Source organism: Pteropus vampyrus, unplaced genomic scaffold, assembly GCF_000151845.1.
Source record: "Pteropus vampyrus isolate Shadow unplaced genomic scaffold, Pvam_2.0 Scaffold302, whole genome shotgun sequence".
Lineage (NCBI taxonomy): Eukaryota > Metazoa > Chordata > Mammalia > Chiroptera > Pteropodidae > Pteropus > Pteropus vampyrus.
Window position 1 is genome coordinate 1,220,332 of NW_011889083.1, and position 14,420 is coordinate 1,234,751.

Here is a 14,420-nt window from a genome sequence, read left to right on the forward strand (position 1 = left end):
CCCCTCCCCTCCTCTCATCTTCTCTCTCTCTCTGCTCCCTCCCTTCCTTTTTCCTTCCACTTATCCATTCATCTTTCTTTCTGTTCCGTAATCATATAAGAATAGTTAAAGAATTTTTTCTCTTTACACTCACCATCTTAGTCTCTCCCCTTGTTCCCTACTTTCCCAAACAACTCTTAGGTCTTTCTAGAGGTATATCCTAACACGTAGCAGGTACTCAATAACTGCTTTGGACTGATTTTTTTTTTTTTTATTACAACTCTCACCCTTCTAATTTATATCTTGGTAGAATGTTCTTCTCATGTGGTTTTGAATCCTCGAGTTGCCCTTGCTCCATTTATTTCCCTTTCAACAGCCCTTATCTGAGACATTTTTTGTGTGTTTTGTTTCAGAATGTGTAAATAGACTATCTTTGAAAGCTATTGTTTGCCATTTCTACATTGATGTCTAAAAGTAAATTGGGCTTCCTCAGATGTATTTTCTTATTCATATTCCATAGTGCATCTAATTTAAGCAGCCACCACCACAATATCCAGTGGATGATTATTTTTTAGCACATCTTAATGTTGAATCTTAAAATATGAAGGAGGGATGCAAGGTTCTATTTAACAGACCTTAAAACACAGAGAGGAGTAGAGAATGAAAGCATAGAATTTGTTTCAGAAGTTTGTAATAACTAGATCTTAAGTTGTATGTGGATCAAGTAAATAAGACATGACCAAGAAACATAACTAAAGGACATCTTATAAATCTGATATTGTTTTCAGAAATTTTATAAAAAATATTTTTATATTTGGTTAGTGGTGAAATCTGTTCTAACACTTTACCACCTCTAAAACATATTCCTTAAACAATTACTTTGAGTGGAAAGACTGTATTACTATTCACTTTAACAATGTTTTATGCAATATTAACCATTGACTGTGGATAATTTTCATCTTTCTAAAGTCTGGGAAATGGTTTATTCAAATCATGCTGTAAAACTCTGAATACCGAAGGCCACAGAGTTATTAGCAGCTACATGTATATTTACAAATTGAAAAAGTTAATGAATAAAAAATATAACAAACGAAGAGATTATTTTGGTACTTCTAAAACAATGGCATAAATTTAGGATCTACTTTAGTTGATTCTTGAATAAAATTTTCTAAAAATAATATATAAGTCATGTTAATAAACTGTTTTATATTTTATATTTCTGTGTGACATAAATGTGAAATCTGAAAATTTAAAATTTAATTTCTTCTTGTTTTCTCACTGAATTTTAAGCACAATAATGAAATAAGTATTGCTCTTCTGCATAACAAGTGGAGGAAAAAAGAATATAGGCATAGTTAGAAAAAAAAGATTTCTTAGACCAGATCAGTAAAAAATAAAGTGTTGATTGTTTGGTTTTATTTATTTAAATAAATGTGAAAAAGTTATGAGTTTCAAGTTTCAAATTAGAATTCTGTTATAAAATGTGAAATGGTATCTAAAAAGAAAAACATGAAAATGTCAAGGATATTGTTTGAGGGAAAAATGATGAGTTTTCAGGAGTTGGAGATTTAGATTTAAGAAAGTCTGCCTAGCATCTGAAGTGATACTAAGCAACAATGATTTTTAATTTCAGGATTTTACATATATGTACATATATACATGCACACAAACACACATTCACATATGCATGTACACACATATGAATCAATGGTTTTTCCATGTAGGGAATCTTTGTTTTTCCCTTTCACATAAAATCTTGTGAAACCTCTAAACTACTTCATGTTTGATCCATTACGGTAGAATACCACGAAAGGGAAAGTGTCTGGTGCTCTGAGAGAATAGAGCCTTTCGGTAGACGAGAGGAGCATGTTCTCAGGGGCTTAAGCCTCCCTCTGGGGGCAAAATTTAACTCCAGCCATTCCTTAGCAACTTTTACTGCCCTGGATAATATTCATTTTCTTGTCTCTTCTAAAAGTGATTTTTCTACTTGGCTTAACTTTGTTCACCTAGAATTCAAAGTATCTGAGGCTAACAGAGAGGCAAAATCATTGATTTTGTTAGTGCCAACTCTTTGCTGTCCTCAATTTCCCTGTAGTAATTGAGATTTGAATGAATATCATGTCATTCCTTTCTAAATGAATGAGAATTCCAAGCTGCAATAGTGTTCCATGGACAAGGGCAGGTGAAGCAACAACCTAGAAATAGGAAAGCCAGACAGGGGAGGCAGAGGGTCAGCAATAGAGATGGAGTGTCAAGAGGGTACAATGATCAGCACTTAGCAGGTTATAGGAGAGGTAAGGAGGATAGGAGAGAAGGAGAAAAAAAGAAGGAGAATGAATTCTGCAGGTCCTGGAGAAGGAACAAAAATGCAATTACCAGGACCAAGGTGCAGAGGGAGGGTTTTGGCACAGAAACAAGGTGGCTGCCTGACTATGAAACACAGGGCACAGGGCAGAGCAGGACTAGAAGGCTGACATGAATGTTCTTTCTAGTGCTCATGATAGGAACTGATAAACAGACCTAGGAACAGTCTGAGCATGACGTGCTGGTCAGCAGCCCTCAGGATAAAGAAGCGTTGTGTGGTCAGAGAAACAGACTGGCTCTGCCTCGTTTTCTCCATTGCCCAATTTTCTCCACCACTTTCATTCCTGTCCCCCAAGATTCATTATCTCCTCATTCCATGCCTGTACTCTGCTCCCTGCTCCTTCAACCCGCATGATAATTCATACTGCCTTCAATTCCCAGATAAAATCTTCCAACTTGCCAATTTGATCTTGTTACTGCTCTGCTTAGACTCCCCTCTCCACCACCGTTTTACTGCCTAATGTGGCAATGTTTAAACTCTCCAAAATCCGGCACCATCTTACTTTCCTAGTCCCTGACTCCCAACAGTCCCCTACAGATCTCATGGAGCCCTCCAAAAGGATTCCCCAGAAGAAATCACTAGAAAGCAGTGAACTAGCAGATATTAAATTAGCCACAAAAATCTGAAGCCCAGTGTTTAATTTTTGAGGTTTCTTCTTTATAATTCAGTGTGTACATCTTGATGCCTTTGTGCCTCAATTGCTTGTGTTTTAAGAGGGCTAAAAAATACTGAATTATTTCCTAAGGATTCCTTGGTATTTCTTTAATATCTATCTGTTCTGTGTCTTCACATATTATTAGAACTATACAAACCAGAACAATTTAATTAAGTTGATGACATGAAGCCTCAAGGGATTTCTTTTTTCATATCCCAAAATATTAAAATATTTTGAAAGAAACTGACTTCCAAGAATTTTAGAATTTTCCCTTTGACGCTTGTCTCTTTCACAGTAATATATATCTGGCATCTGCTTCTCCTGTGTCCTCAAGGCAATGTTGCTAAATTGTTAAGAGTACCATAATGGAAGCATTTGAATACCAGGCCCACAATCTTTTATATCTATTTTTATTCTTTAGACAACTTACTTAGCCTCTCTGAGCCTTAGTTTCTTGAACAGTAAAGTGGAAATGATAAAAATGGCCACCTCAAAGAGTTTCCGTGAGGATTAAATAATATAATTCATAAAAAGAATGAAACAGTGCTTGGCACACAGAACTCTGCTGTGCATTCACTACTTTTGAACTGATGAACCCACTTTTAGTCTTCCCATTCCTATGTTTTCTATATATCAGTGACCTTCAAATATTTCTACTTTCAAACAAATTTTATATAAAAGCCTCAGATGTAGAATAGACAAAAGCGAAATGGTTCTGACTGAAGTTGTGGGAGGAACCCATATTTGTACCTGCCCTGTGTTGACTGTCTCCCATGGTGGCCTTGGTGCCTTGGTGGAAACTTTGGGGTACAAAAGCTACTATTGAGCCAGATATTGGATAATTTCCTTAAGATAGAACTCTGAGTGTATTTCTCCTTGTTCTGAAATTTCAATGGTTTAAAGACTTGATGATGAGGTCATAGAAGCCCCCACACTATCTTTCCTAGGTTTGTTTATGTTCCTCTCACTCAGACTCTAAATTCTAGTTTAGACGAACTAGACTACTTAATTTTCTCAAACATCTGCAGTGCTTTTTCTCCATACCTTTGAATATTCACCACAATTTTGGTTTACTTAAATCCTGTACATCTTTCTGAAACAATATCTCCTCTAGGAAGCCTCTGCATTTCAGCTTAACCATCTGAACCCTCAGAGCACATGCTTCTTTTTGGCAGCTGCCTTCTTTGTATTGGGGTTATTGTAAACCTGTGGTTTATTTCCTCTTGAAAATAACTTCTCAAGGGTTATCCCTTAGATATCCCTTTGGTGCCAGCACTAAGCACATAGTTATGAATCTAAACCCACTGAACACAAATGTATTACAGAGAGTGAAAACAATTCCTTCATTCAACAAATGTTTGTTGGGATTTTAAAGGAAAATTTATAGGGGACTCTTCTTCCTGGCACTGGAACCTTGGGCTGGAGAGCCCCAGTGTGTTGCTCCTCTGAGGGGATGTCCACAGCTGAAATATTCCTGCTGATGCTCAACTGCCACACATGGGCATGAGACCAGCCTGTTTCTGCACCTCCTACCAGTCTCAATGTGGCCTCTTTTATATCCTTATAGGAGTTCCGTTCAGCTAGTCCTTGGATGGTTCTCTAGGTTGATTGTTCTATAATTTAGTTGTAACCTTAATGAGGTCATGGGAGGAGGCAAGCACAGCATTTGCCTACTCTGCCTTCTTGACCGGAACCATCATAATTAAATCTTTTTTCTTTCTCTCCTTCCCTCTCCCTTCCATCCCTGCCAACAATCTCCACCCCAAATAATCCTATGACCAATATATGCACTTACCATTGCATTGTTACTCATTCCAGTTAATAAATTACCCACGACATTGCCTAGGCCCTGCAACTTCTTGAGACTAGGAATGGGGTGGGAGAACTTTCCCCAAGTTCTTTATTAGGTACATTCTAGCTTAAGCTGTCTCAAGTGATAAAGGTGTACTAGAGTGAATTTTAACAACTCAGGAAGGTGGGGTTGCAGCCGGCTCCCAATGAGAGAGGGAGTTTACATGGTGTACAATATATTTCATATTTAAAAAGTGTACTTATATCTAGACATAGGTATATTTTGACAGTTATTTCATAGGCTATATAGGGAACCATAACACAAGCTGAACATCTCTTAAAAAACACAGATGTGCTCTATAAAGTATTTTTTAAATTTAAAAAAAATTTGTTTATTTAAATTAGTTTCAAGTATATAGTACATTGGTTAGACATCTATATAGTTCATTATAAAGTATTTCTTTTTAATTCAAGGAGAATGTTAGGAAAATTCAAGCAGTAAACATTTTTTTTTGGTGTTAATTACATTAGAGTTATTAAGGATGAGTTGCAAGGGGACAAGGGAAAAAAGGGTAGAACAACCCATTAAGGTTAAAAATGCAGCAAGAGAAAGCCCAGTAATGAGCATTAGAGGGTTGGCTTTAAGTGACAGATGCTGGAGTTGAAGTAGTGGGCATTTGGAGGTAGTTTCTCAGAGCATTTCCACTTTACATACTTTTCTACATCGCATTTGAAGAATACTGTGGAAAGTTTCTCCTGTTTGGCACAGAGGAAGGAATTCCCCATTCTTTGTAAAACTGTAAGGTTCCACTGGATATTTTTCCACATAAGCTACTTGAAGCAGGGGCCGTATTTTCCCACAGCCTCTAGCTTTACACATATTATACACTCAATAAAAATTTGTCTAGTGTATGAATGCATTGGGTTTCCATTTAGATGTGATCCAAACCTCTTCAGGTGGTCCTCATTCCATTTTTACTGCCATTCTGAACTTACAGCTCCCTTAGCAGCAATAACTTGTACCCTTTGAGAACATGTTGTATTTAGTGTTTCTGCATGTGGTATCAATTTTCATGTCATAATATACTACGTTTGCAACAGGTTAAGTTGCAGTTGTTTTTTTCCTATCAAAAATAAGCCCTTGTTGACCATACTAGTTTATGTAGAGGTAACATTCACTATATGACCTTTTTATGCCTAACTCCCTCTCCATGACACTGGACTCTCAGCTTGGTTGACACATCAGTTATAGCTTATGTGCTGATTATAATGACAATTCTGTGCTTAACAGTCTTTTTGCTAGTAATACTATATATTAATATTTCTAAAGGTCACTTTTATATTTACTATTGTTTTGTCAGTGGTACTTTTATATTATACCTACAGTTTGGAAAAGGGGATCAATTCAAGAGTTGGTCTGATTATGTAAGATGTTGCTAGGGACAGTGACATGGAATTGGTATGTTACTTCATCCTGCCTCATGCAACCAAAGATGAAATGTAATAACATTGTTTTCCTAACAGAGATACTTTAAACTTTCCTTTTCTGTTTATAATTACAGCTTTTTAAAAAGGAGTTTCTTGAAAAAATAACTAAACCTTCTCTTAGTTCTTGATTGAGCTTCGTGACTAGAAAACCAAGGAAAGGGAGCAGCCATGTGCTGGTGAGGGGTCACTTAGGGGAAGTAAAGTAGAGTAAAATGCTCTCCTCTCCAGGTTCCAGCAGCACATTCCAGCAGATATTGAAATACACTGTTTAAGCAGATTGGCTTTGAGCCAGCAGATATTTCTCTTTGTGTTATTTGAAACTTAGAGATCTATCTCTTGTACTCTCTAAGGAAAAACTTCAGAGTATCTATGTTTTCTAAATTGAGAGCACCTTAATGTTTAAGACTGATTTACTTATAAGGCTTTTACCCTTCTGGATCAAACATTAGTGATCAATCAAACATTAGTGAACCAAGTATATTTACCAATGTTTATTACACATTAGCAACTAGCATCAGGTTCCTTTCCACTGCATTTCTTCTGCTAGATGTGCTCTTAATCCCTTCCACATCTACCACCTTCTCCATTCTTTCAAATCACACACACACACACACACACACACACACACTCTCTCTCCTCCCTCTACAGTTTAGAACTAGATCTTAATCTCCCTCCTCTACATTTGGAGCCCTGACCTCAAGACTTAACACTTAGGATCTTTGTTTCTCCTTCATAAGTCATAAATGGGTTCTCTCAAACACATTTGTTTACCTGGAATAAAAACACTAGAAAATTTGGCTTATAGAATATCTAGCTAAATGGGCTAAAGGGCACATTTTTTCCCACTCTCATTTATTGGTGTCTTCTTGGCCCCTGTGAATAGGGTACAATATCTGGTCCATCCTTATCAACAAGATGACCTTTCATTTTCCTTATATCTTCCAATACCCCAGTCTTTGGCAAGTCAAAAATGACCTGTCCAGTGTTCGTTGCTCAAACAGTCTGATAAGTGAATTCAGACCTAAGTGTTAATATGTGAACTACCACATAGTAATTATATTTTAAAAGGAGTTCTATGGCACTACAGTATATTAATCTTAAAGATTAATTTAATGGTGGGAATTTCATATCAGGCAGGTGAGAGAGATAATAGTTTCTAACTGAATAGTTCACTCAACCTCTCAACCCATACTACTTATAAGGCCCCTTTCTCTGCTTTATGTAATACCTGCTCTCGATAGTGCCTTTATGGTGTGTAACAGTTTAAAAATAACTTCTTATGACTATAGCAGCACTAAATTTCCATACTAAGAAAGATCATTTTGCATCACAGGCAATTTTGATTTTTTTTTGAGTTAGGTTAGAGTTTATAACCAGAGTTGAAGACATGCAATGATAATTGAATGATTAGTTAATTCATGTGATTTTTATTGAGTGCCTGCTATGGGCCAGGGTCTGTATAATGTACTGAGGATAGAATCATGGCCAAGATAATTGTGGTCATTGTCCTCACCCAGACTGCACTGTAGATAAGGAAAGAGATAAAAGCAAATAAAAAACAAAGACAAATTATAAATTGTAATAAGTACCAAGAAGAAAACGAAAAAGGCTGCTAAGACGGTGAATTATGATGACAGTGGGAAATCTATTTTAGGTGGGGAAATGAGGGAAGACCATATTTAAGCTAAGTCCTGAAGGTTGAATAGTCAGCTTGTGGAGAATGAGGCTGATGATGGGATGGGAGAGATAATAATGATGATGATGGTGGGGATAGTGATGGAAATGGTGATGGTGGTGGTGATGATGATGATGATGATGATGATGGTGATGGATGGGGTGGTGGTGATGGTGACTATGAGCCACAGTGAGGTTTAAAACTACTCTATGATAAAAACAACAAAGCTACATCAAATGCTTCTCCTTGACATTTTATCCAAGATAACCTACAAATAATAACAACTAGGGTGATGTTAAATAACTTGTTTAAGCTTACTTTTGCCTGTGAACAATTACTCTTGAAAGTACACCTAGTGGCAAAGGAGCAAGCCATATTTCTAGCACTTATGTATATGTGTTTTTAGATAATGAATTCTAGAAAAAAACAAAGTGACTGCTATTACTCAGTTCTTTAGGCAAAATTCAGGTGTTTTGAAACCAGTTTCTTAATATAGTACTGGTTTTGCCTTAAGGTCAATGCTTTACAAGTATCAGGGGGGAAATAACATTTTAGGGCATTAAACCTGCTGTTTTGTTAATTCATTGATTTGATCAGTTTCTTCAAAGCACTAGCTTCTCCTTCCCTGCCATGCTCTTTCTCTCTTCTTTCCCTTCCCTTTCCTGCCAGAACAGCTTTAGCATATAAATATGAGGGAATCATTAAGGATCAGGTATTAATGTTAAATAATGAACAGACACAGTGCTTTAAAATTTTCTGGGTTCTAGCATTTATACTCATTATTATCCATTATCTATGGAGAACACTTGTGAAAAACCAACACAATTTGTTTATCTTTTGTTTTTAAATTTGGAAGTTTTAATGACATAAAAGGAATCTCAGATATTCTGTTAATTAGAAAAAGCAAGTTATAACACATTATGTACTACTTGCTTCAATTTTATAATACAAAAATACAAAATGTGTATCTAAATATTTATATATGTATGCAAGGACCATCAAGGATACACTAAGATTTTAATCTCTTACTAATGCATTATTTTGAGAAAATTTTTTTGCCTTTCCTAAATTCTAAATTTTCAGCAATGAAGTGGCTACTTCTGAAATAAACCACAAACAAAACAATAGGTTGTATTGGCCTTTGACCTCATAATTCTAGTAATTTAGAAAGTAATCAGAGATCTAGGTGAACAGATTATGTTGCTTATGTTAGCACTCACACCCAAAAAAGGGAGGGTCTGATATCTTAAAAGAGGGGAGTGGTTAAATGTATTAAAGTAAATCCATAAATTACGTAACATTAAAATTTTGTTTTCAAAGAAGTTTAATGACCTAGGTGTAAGCTTATGACTTAATGTATAATGTTAAGTGAAAAAATTAGTTTATGTAGTAAGATAGTAATATGTAAAATATAAAATGCATGTGTAGGAAATAAGAAGATAAATAACCAAACTTATAGCAGTGTTAATTTCTAGGTTTGGGGAATTATGTTTCTTAATTTTTCAATGACCATGTATTCCCTTTAAAGTGACATAGACAAACATTACAGTTTTTAAAAAAGAACAAGATGACCTAGGTAAGTTTCCATTTAGTTGTTTTGGTGAAAATAATTAGACCTGGAACATGTTACTTTTCTCTATGTTCATCCAGTGGCTTAAGTAAATAAGAGCAAATAATAGCTTTAAATTTCTTGGACACATGTTATATACTGTCTACACTCTAGAGAAATACAAAGAAATCTCAATTTAGGATTGAACTAACGGATTGTCTAAGCAGTTATAGCTTGGACATATTGTTAATATGATTATTAGACACATTGTCAACTTTGTGCAGTTGATCAGGAGAGTTCAATATGATTAACAAACAGCAGAAGGGTTTCCTGAAGCTTGTGTTGCTTATTGGACATACGGAATAAGAATTGACTGCATTAACCTCAGTTCCTCTGTTAAGCTACAGGACAAACTCAATATATGAACAGACTCAATCGTTTAGGCATCCCTGGACCCCTGGCTTGGGAGAAGAAAACTTGTGGACTAGCAGTCCTGCACAGAATTGGCCCTCAATAAATAATTGATTGATCAGAGGGCACTTAAAACACTTATGGTCCTGTCTGAATCCCATCCCACAGTTTTAAATGGAAAGTGAATACAGTTAATCCTGGAACAACATGGTTTGAAGTGCATGGGTCCACTTATATATAGATTTTTTTTCAATAAATACTGTAAATGTCATTTTCTTTTCTTTATGATTTTCTTAATAACATTTTCCTTCTTCTAGCTTACTTTATTTTAAGAACATAGTATGTAATACATATAACATAAAAAATATGTTAATTAATTGTTTATGTTATTGATCAGGCCTCTGATCAACAGCAGGCTATTAGTAGTTAAGTTTTGGGGGAGTCAAAATTATACACAGATTTTCAACTGTGTGCGTGTGCAGGGGGGCGGGGGGAGGTTGGCGCCCCTAACTTCTGTTTTTCAAGTGTCAACGATACTTATTATATATGATATTTACATAAATGGTACCTATTTGAGGTAAAAAAGTAAAAGCAGGAGGACTAATTGTATTGATAGTAATAAAAGGATACTGATAATCTTGGCTGCCAACTATTGTGCACCTGCTGTGTGCCAGGTCCTGCAAGAGATGCTGGCATTTATTTTCACAATAATCAGTGACACCTGTCCCTGATGTACTCTAGGATCTGTCCTTGTCTGATGGTTATAACATGTAAAAAGACACAATGGCCCAGGTTCTCATCACATATAATGCCTGTTGTCCTTCACCCCTTGTCCTTCTCTCATTTTTGGTCTGTGCCCTGATTGTGTTCCATCTAGGTCTGAGGGAGATGAGATTCAAGGTGAGAGAAAGAACGAATCTTGTAAGGTAATTCTGTCACTAACCTCATCTTCATAATCTTCCCTGAGCTTCCTCTGCTGCTCACTGTGGTATTGATTGTGTCACAGGCTATAGCAGACCGAGGCAGGGGGCTGAAAACCTTTCCACACAACCCTGGCCAGTGCCCCTGTTTCAGCTCCATGAAGAAAAACCTGCTGTGAAAACAATCAGTGCATTTGCTTTAGATCTAAGTGATTCCAACTAGGTCGATGTTTCATGCTGATGTGTTGAAAACATTTAAAAAATTTCTCAGAGTATGCCTTCCACTGGAACATTGTGGCATGGGTCTCAGTGTCTGTGTGTCTGCAGTTGCTATTTCTCCCAAATGCAGCGACCACTACTTCCTGCCACACTACTCAAAAGCAGTAGGAAATGGAGGCTTTTGTCTGCATGGATATTTACTATGAAGGCTTTTTGGGGAAAGGGAAGAACATGTGTGCAGGTCTGGTTGGTAGCCATGTGTTATCGTCACCTACAGTGGTAGGGCTTTTGTTTTTGTTTTACTCCTGAAGTCAATATGATCCATTGTTGACTAACTGTAAATGTGAGAGAATGGGCAACTCTATTGTTCAGTTTTGAGTTTTGAGATTTTCTTTGCTTTGCACATACTTTCTTAAAGCCAACCATTTATAATAATGCCAAGAGTGGCTTTACCTTCTAAAGTATCCATCAGAACTCTGCAAATTTATGTTTATATTCAGAAAGAATTGTACCTCTTCGTCACATCATGGCATTAAGTGGCAAAATAGGCATTACAGAAAACAGCTATCTGCACACAATTTAATACTTATTAATCTCTGTCGGAGACCTGAAGCAACATTTAATTGTAGAATGTACAATAAAAAATTTTCCATCTGAAAAATCATTCCTAAAGGAGGGGGTTGCTGTACCAACTTTTAAGTGGTGTTGGGGTCATGATATCGGGCAAGGAGTCCAGTGTGATTCAGGGACATTCATAAATATGTTATACCTGATCACATTTCTAAATTCTTCATCCTAGTCGATTCTGAGATTACTAGTAGATTCCGAGATTTGTTACAAACAAAACAGAACTAATCTAGCACATCTTCAAAATGACTTTTCTTTTATTTTGAGATGAAGTCAGAGGACTGACATTAGGTTTGATTTTTTTTTTTTTTTCCATATAGCTCTCGGGAAGATCTATGGCTAATGGAGAGTTAGAACTCATTTGTTTAGTGTTTCATCTGCCAAGTCCTATCAAAAGTACATGTGCCCGTTCAGCTGAGTTTGCTTTGCAATGCTATCATTTAAACCAAATGTTGGGGTTTTCTTCTAGGCATGAACTCTCTGGGGTTGTGTGACCCTGTGTCCTGTTTACTACCAAGATGCTGAGAGAATGTTCTTATAATGAACCAAGAGGAAGTGGTAAATGAATGCTCTTCTTCAGGTATTTTGTTGATTTTTTTCAGAATTCCTACCAATAGGAAAATTTCCACAAAACTGTAATCTGTGAGTTTACTGCATAAATCCAAGCAGAAGCATCATCATGTTTCCTTTAGTTGAATGAGTGAGATCCTCTTTTGTTCTGATCTGCTGCTACTCCAAAAGATTAAATTTCTTTTATGCCAGAATTATTTTTTATCCATTACCTGTTCCCACCTTTGGTTAGTCCTGTATCCAAGGGTGATATTATAGTTTATTTTACTGAACACCTACACTGAGTACATATTATTTATATACTTGACTATTAGAACTTATATTCTAAGTAAAGACTGCATATACATGATCTTTTATGATATTTTTACTTATTATTATATCTCATTTAAAAATAAGATAGATGGATAGTGTGTGGTATTATGGGGAAAGATACTGTAGATATTTGAGTATTACTTTACACTTGTACTTCTACATAATCTATCAGGAAAACTCAAAGTGTTTTCAGGCTATTAGGCTAGTGATACTCATAGCTTTCTTATGAAGAAAGTGGAAAGAAAATTTTAACTGAATATATTCTGTCTTGAAGGCATAAAAGACTTTTTTAAGGGGGACCTAGGCCAGTGCTGATGGATCTAGGAATACAATTTATCTCCAGCTTTCTAATTCTCTTTTCTTTTTATTCGATATATGCTTCTCTAAAATGAGACAACTCTTGAGAATGTCTTGATGTATAGTTTTAGAACCTTAGGGATAATATAATTAACTGATTTTGATTTTGTCATGAAAGTAATATTTCAGTGCTCCGTAATGCAAAGAAGGCAGCCTGTATGTAAAATCCTGTCCCTCTCTTTCCAATAACAGCATGTGTCTAAAAACATTAAGAGAGTAGAGCTGCTATAAGTCAACAAGTGGGGAAAACAATTCTAAAATGTCATCTTTCCTGCATCATTTCATTCATTTTAGAAATGAACTCCTTGGGTGTGCTGTAGAACTACTATTTGTGCTTTATATGTACTATCGAGAGCCCTATTTGTAAAGAATTTATGCACTTAATTTATGTACTCAGCTTGTCAAGTTACTTTGTTTCTGGATTTTTCCCCCCTAGAGCAATGGGGGAGAGTGTATGTGAGTTACAAAAAGAAAAACTATAGGTTTATAATGAGCTTATACTGGCTCAGGCATGAAGCTTAGGCTACTATAGATTTTCCAGAAAATCAAATATGGCTGTGGCGAAAATATCTTTTCTTGCCAGGAGAAGAGACTCATTACGGGACTGTTAACTATATATCTCTTGGGAATGTCTTCAAGTAGTTATTTAAAAACCAGTGTTTAGCAGCAGAACTTTCAGAGAAGCACAGCCCAAAGCCAGTGGTTCAGTAAAACTGCTTGAAGTGAATATTATCTCAGATGTGCCTGTGGAAATGGCAGGTGGCATAGAGTTCTCTTCTAGCTGATTGGAAAAGCATGTTTTCACAAGAGTAGTTATTATGACTATAAAAATGAAGGTGAACATACTGAAAAATAAATAGATAAAATTTGTTTTATAAAAATAAAATTTTGAACATTGTATAGCAAATTTTAATGTTTAAAAATCTTTCTTCTATGCCTTGGGTAATGCGAAGACAGCATTATTGAATAGTTTTATGACAAGTCTATGTGCAGAGCAAGTCCTAATGCATCCGATGAATCCCATTAAAATGTGTGTGAAATCTTATGGATTCAGACAAAGCTGAATTATGGAATTTTCATACTTGGTTGATTTATTTTTATTTATTTATTTTTGTTGTTACTCTCTACTTTTTGCTGCTGCTTAGACTGGGAGAGAAAACTGCAGGATTTTGTTTTTGTTTATTTGTTTGTTTGTTTTAAATTTTCCTGGTTCTTTCCTGGCCTTTTCTGAACTTTGAGAGTGATTTAGAGCATCTTCTCACAAATGTTAGAGAACTTTTTTTCACAGTAAGCAATGAAAAAATATCTCTGGTTTAATAAATGATGGGCCCTCTCTAGTTCTTAGTTTCTTTTTGGCAAAAGCTGAATTATTTCCATGAAGCTGCTGTTTTCTTCTTTCTTCTGCTATTGACTCCTTTTTTCTGCTAGTGGGATTCAAGAGCCTTTTGACAAAAGGATGACATATGAGGATAAATTATTGTTTCCTTCCTGATAGTTTATTT

General features: G+C 35.8%; 1 protein-coding gene across 2 annotated transcripts in view; it reads left to right on the forward strand.

The window, feature by feature from the left end:
• Nucleotides 1-14,420, forward strand: part of POU6F2 (POU class 6 homeobox 2) — a 462,677-nt gene that overhangs the window by 13,443 nt on the left and 434,814 nt on the right. For both annotated transcript variants that reach the window (XM_011376695.1, XM_011376696.1), the window contains exon 2: nt 12,149-12,259. In XM_011376695.1, the coding sequence (XP_011374997.1) occupies nt 12,242-12,259 (18 nt within the window). In that variant the 5' untranslated portion in view covers nt 12,149-12,241. The remainder of the gene's footprint in view (nt 1-12,148; nt 12,260-14,420) is intronic.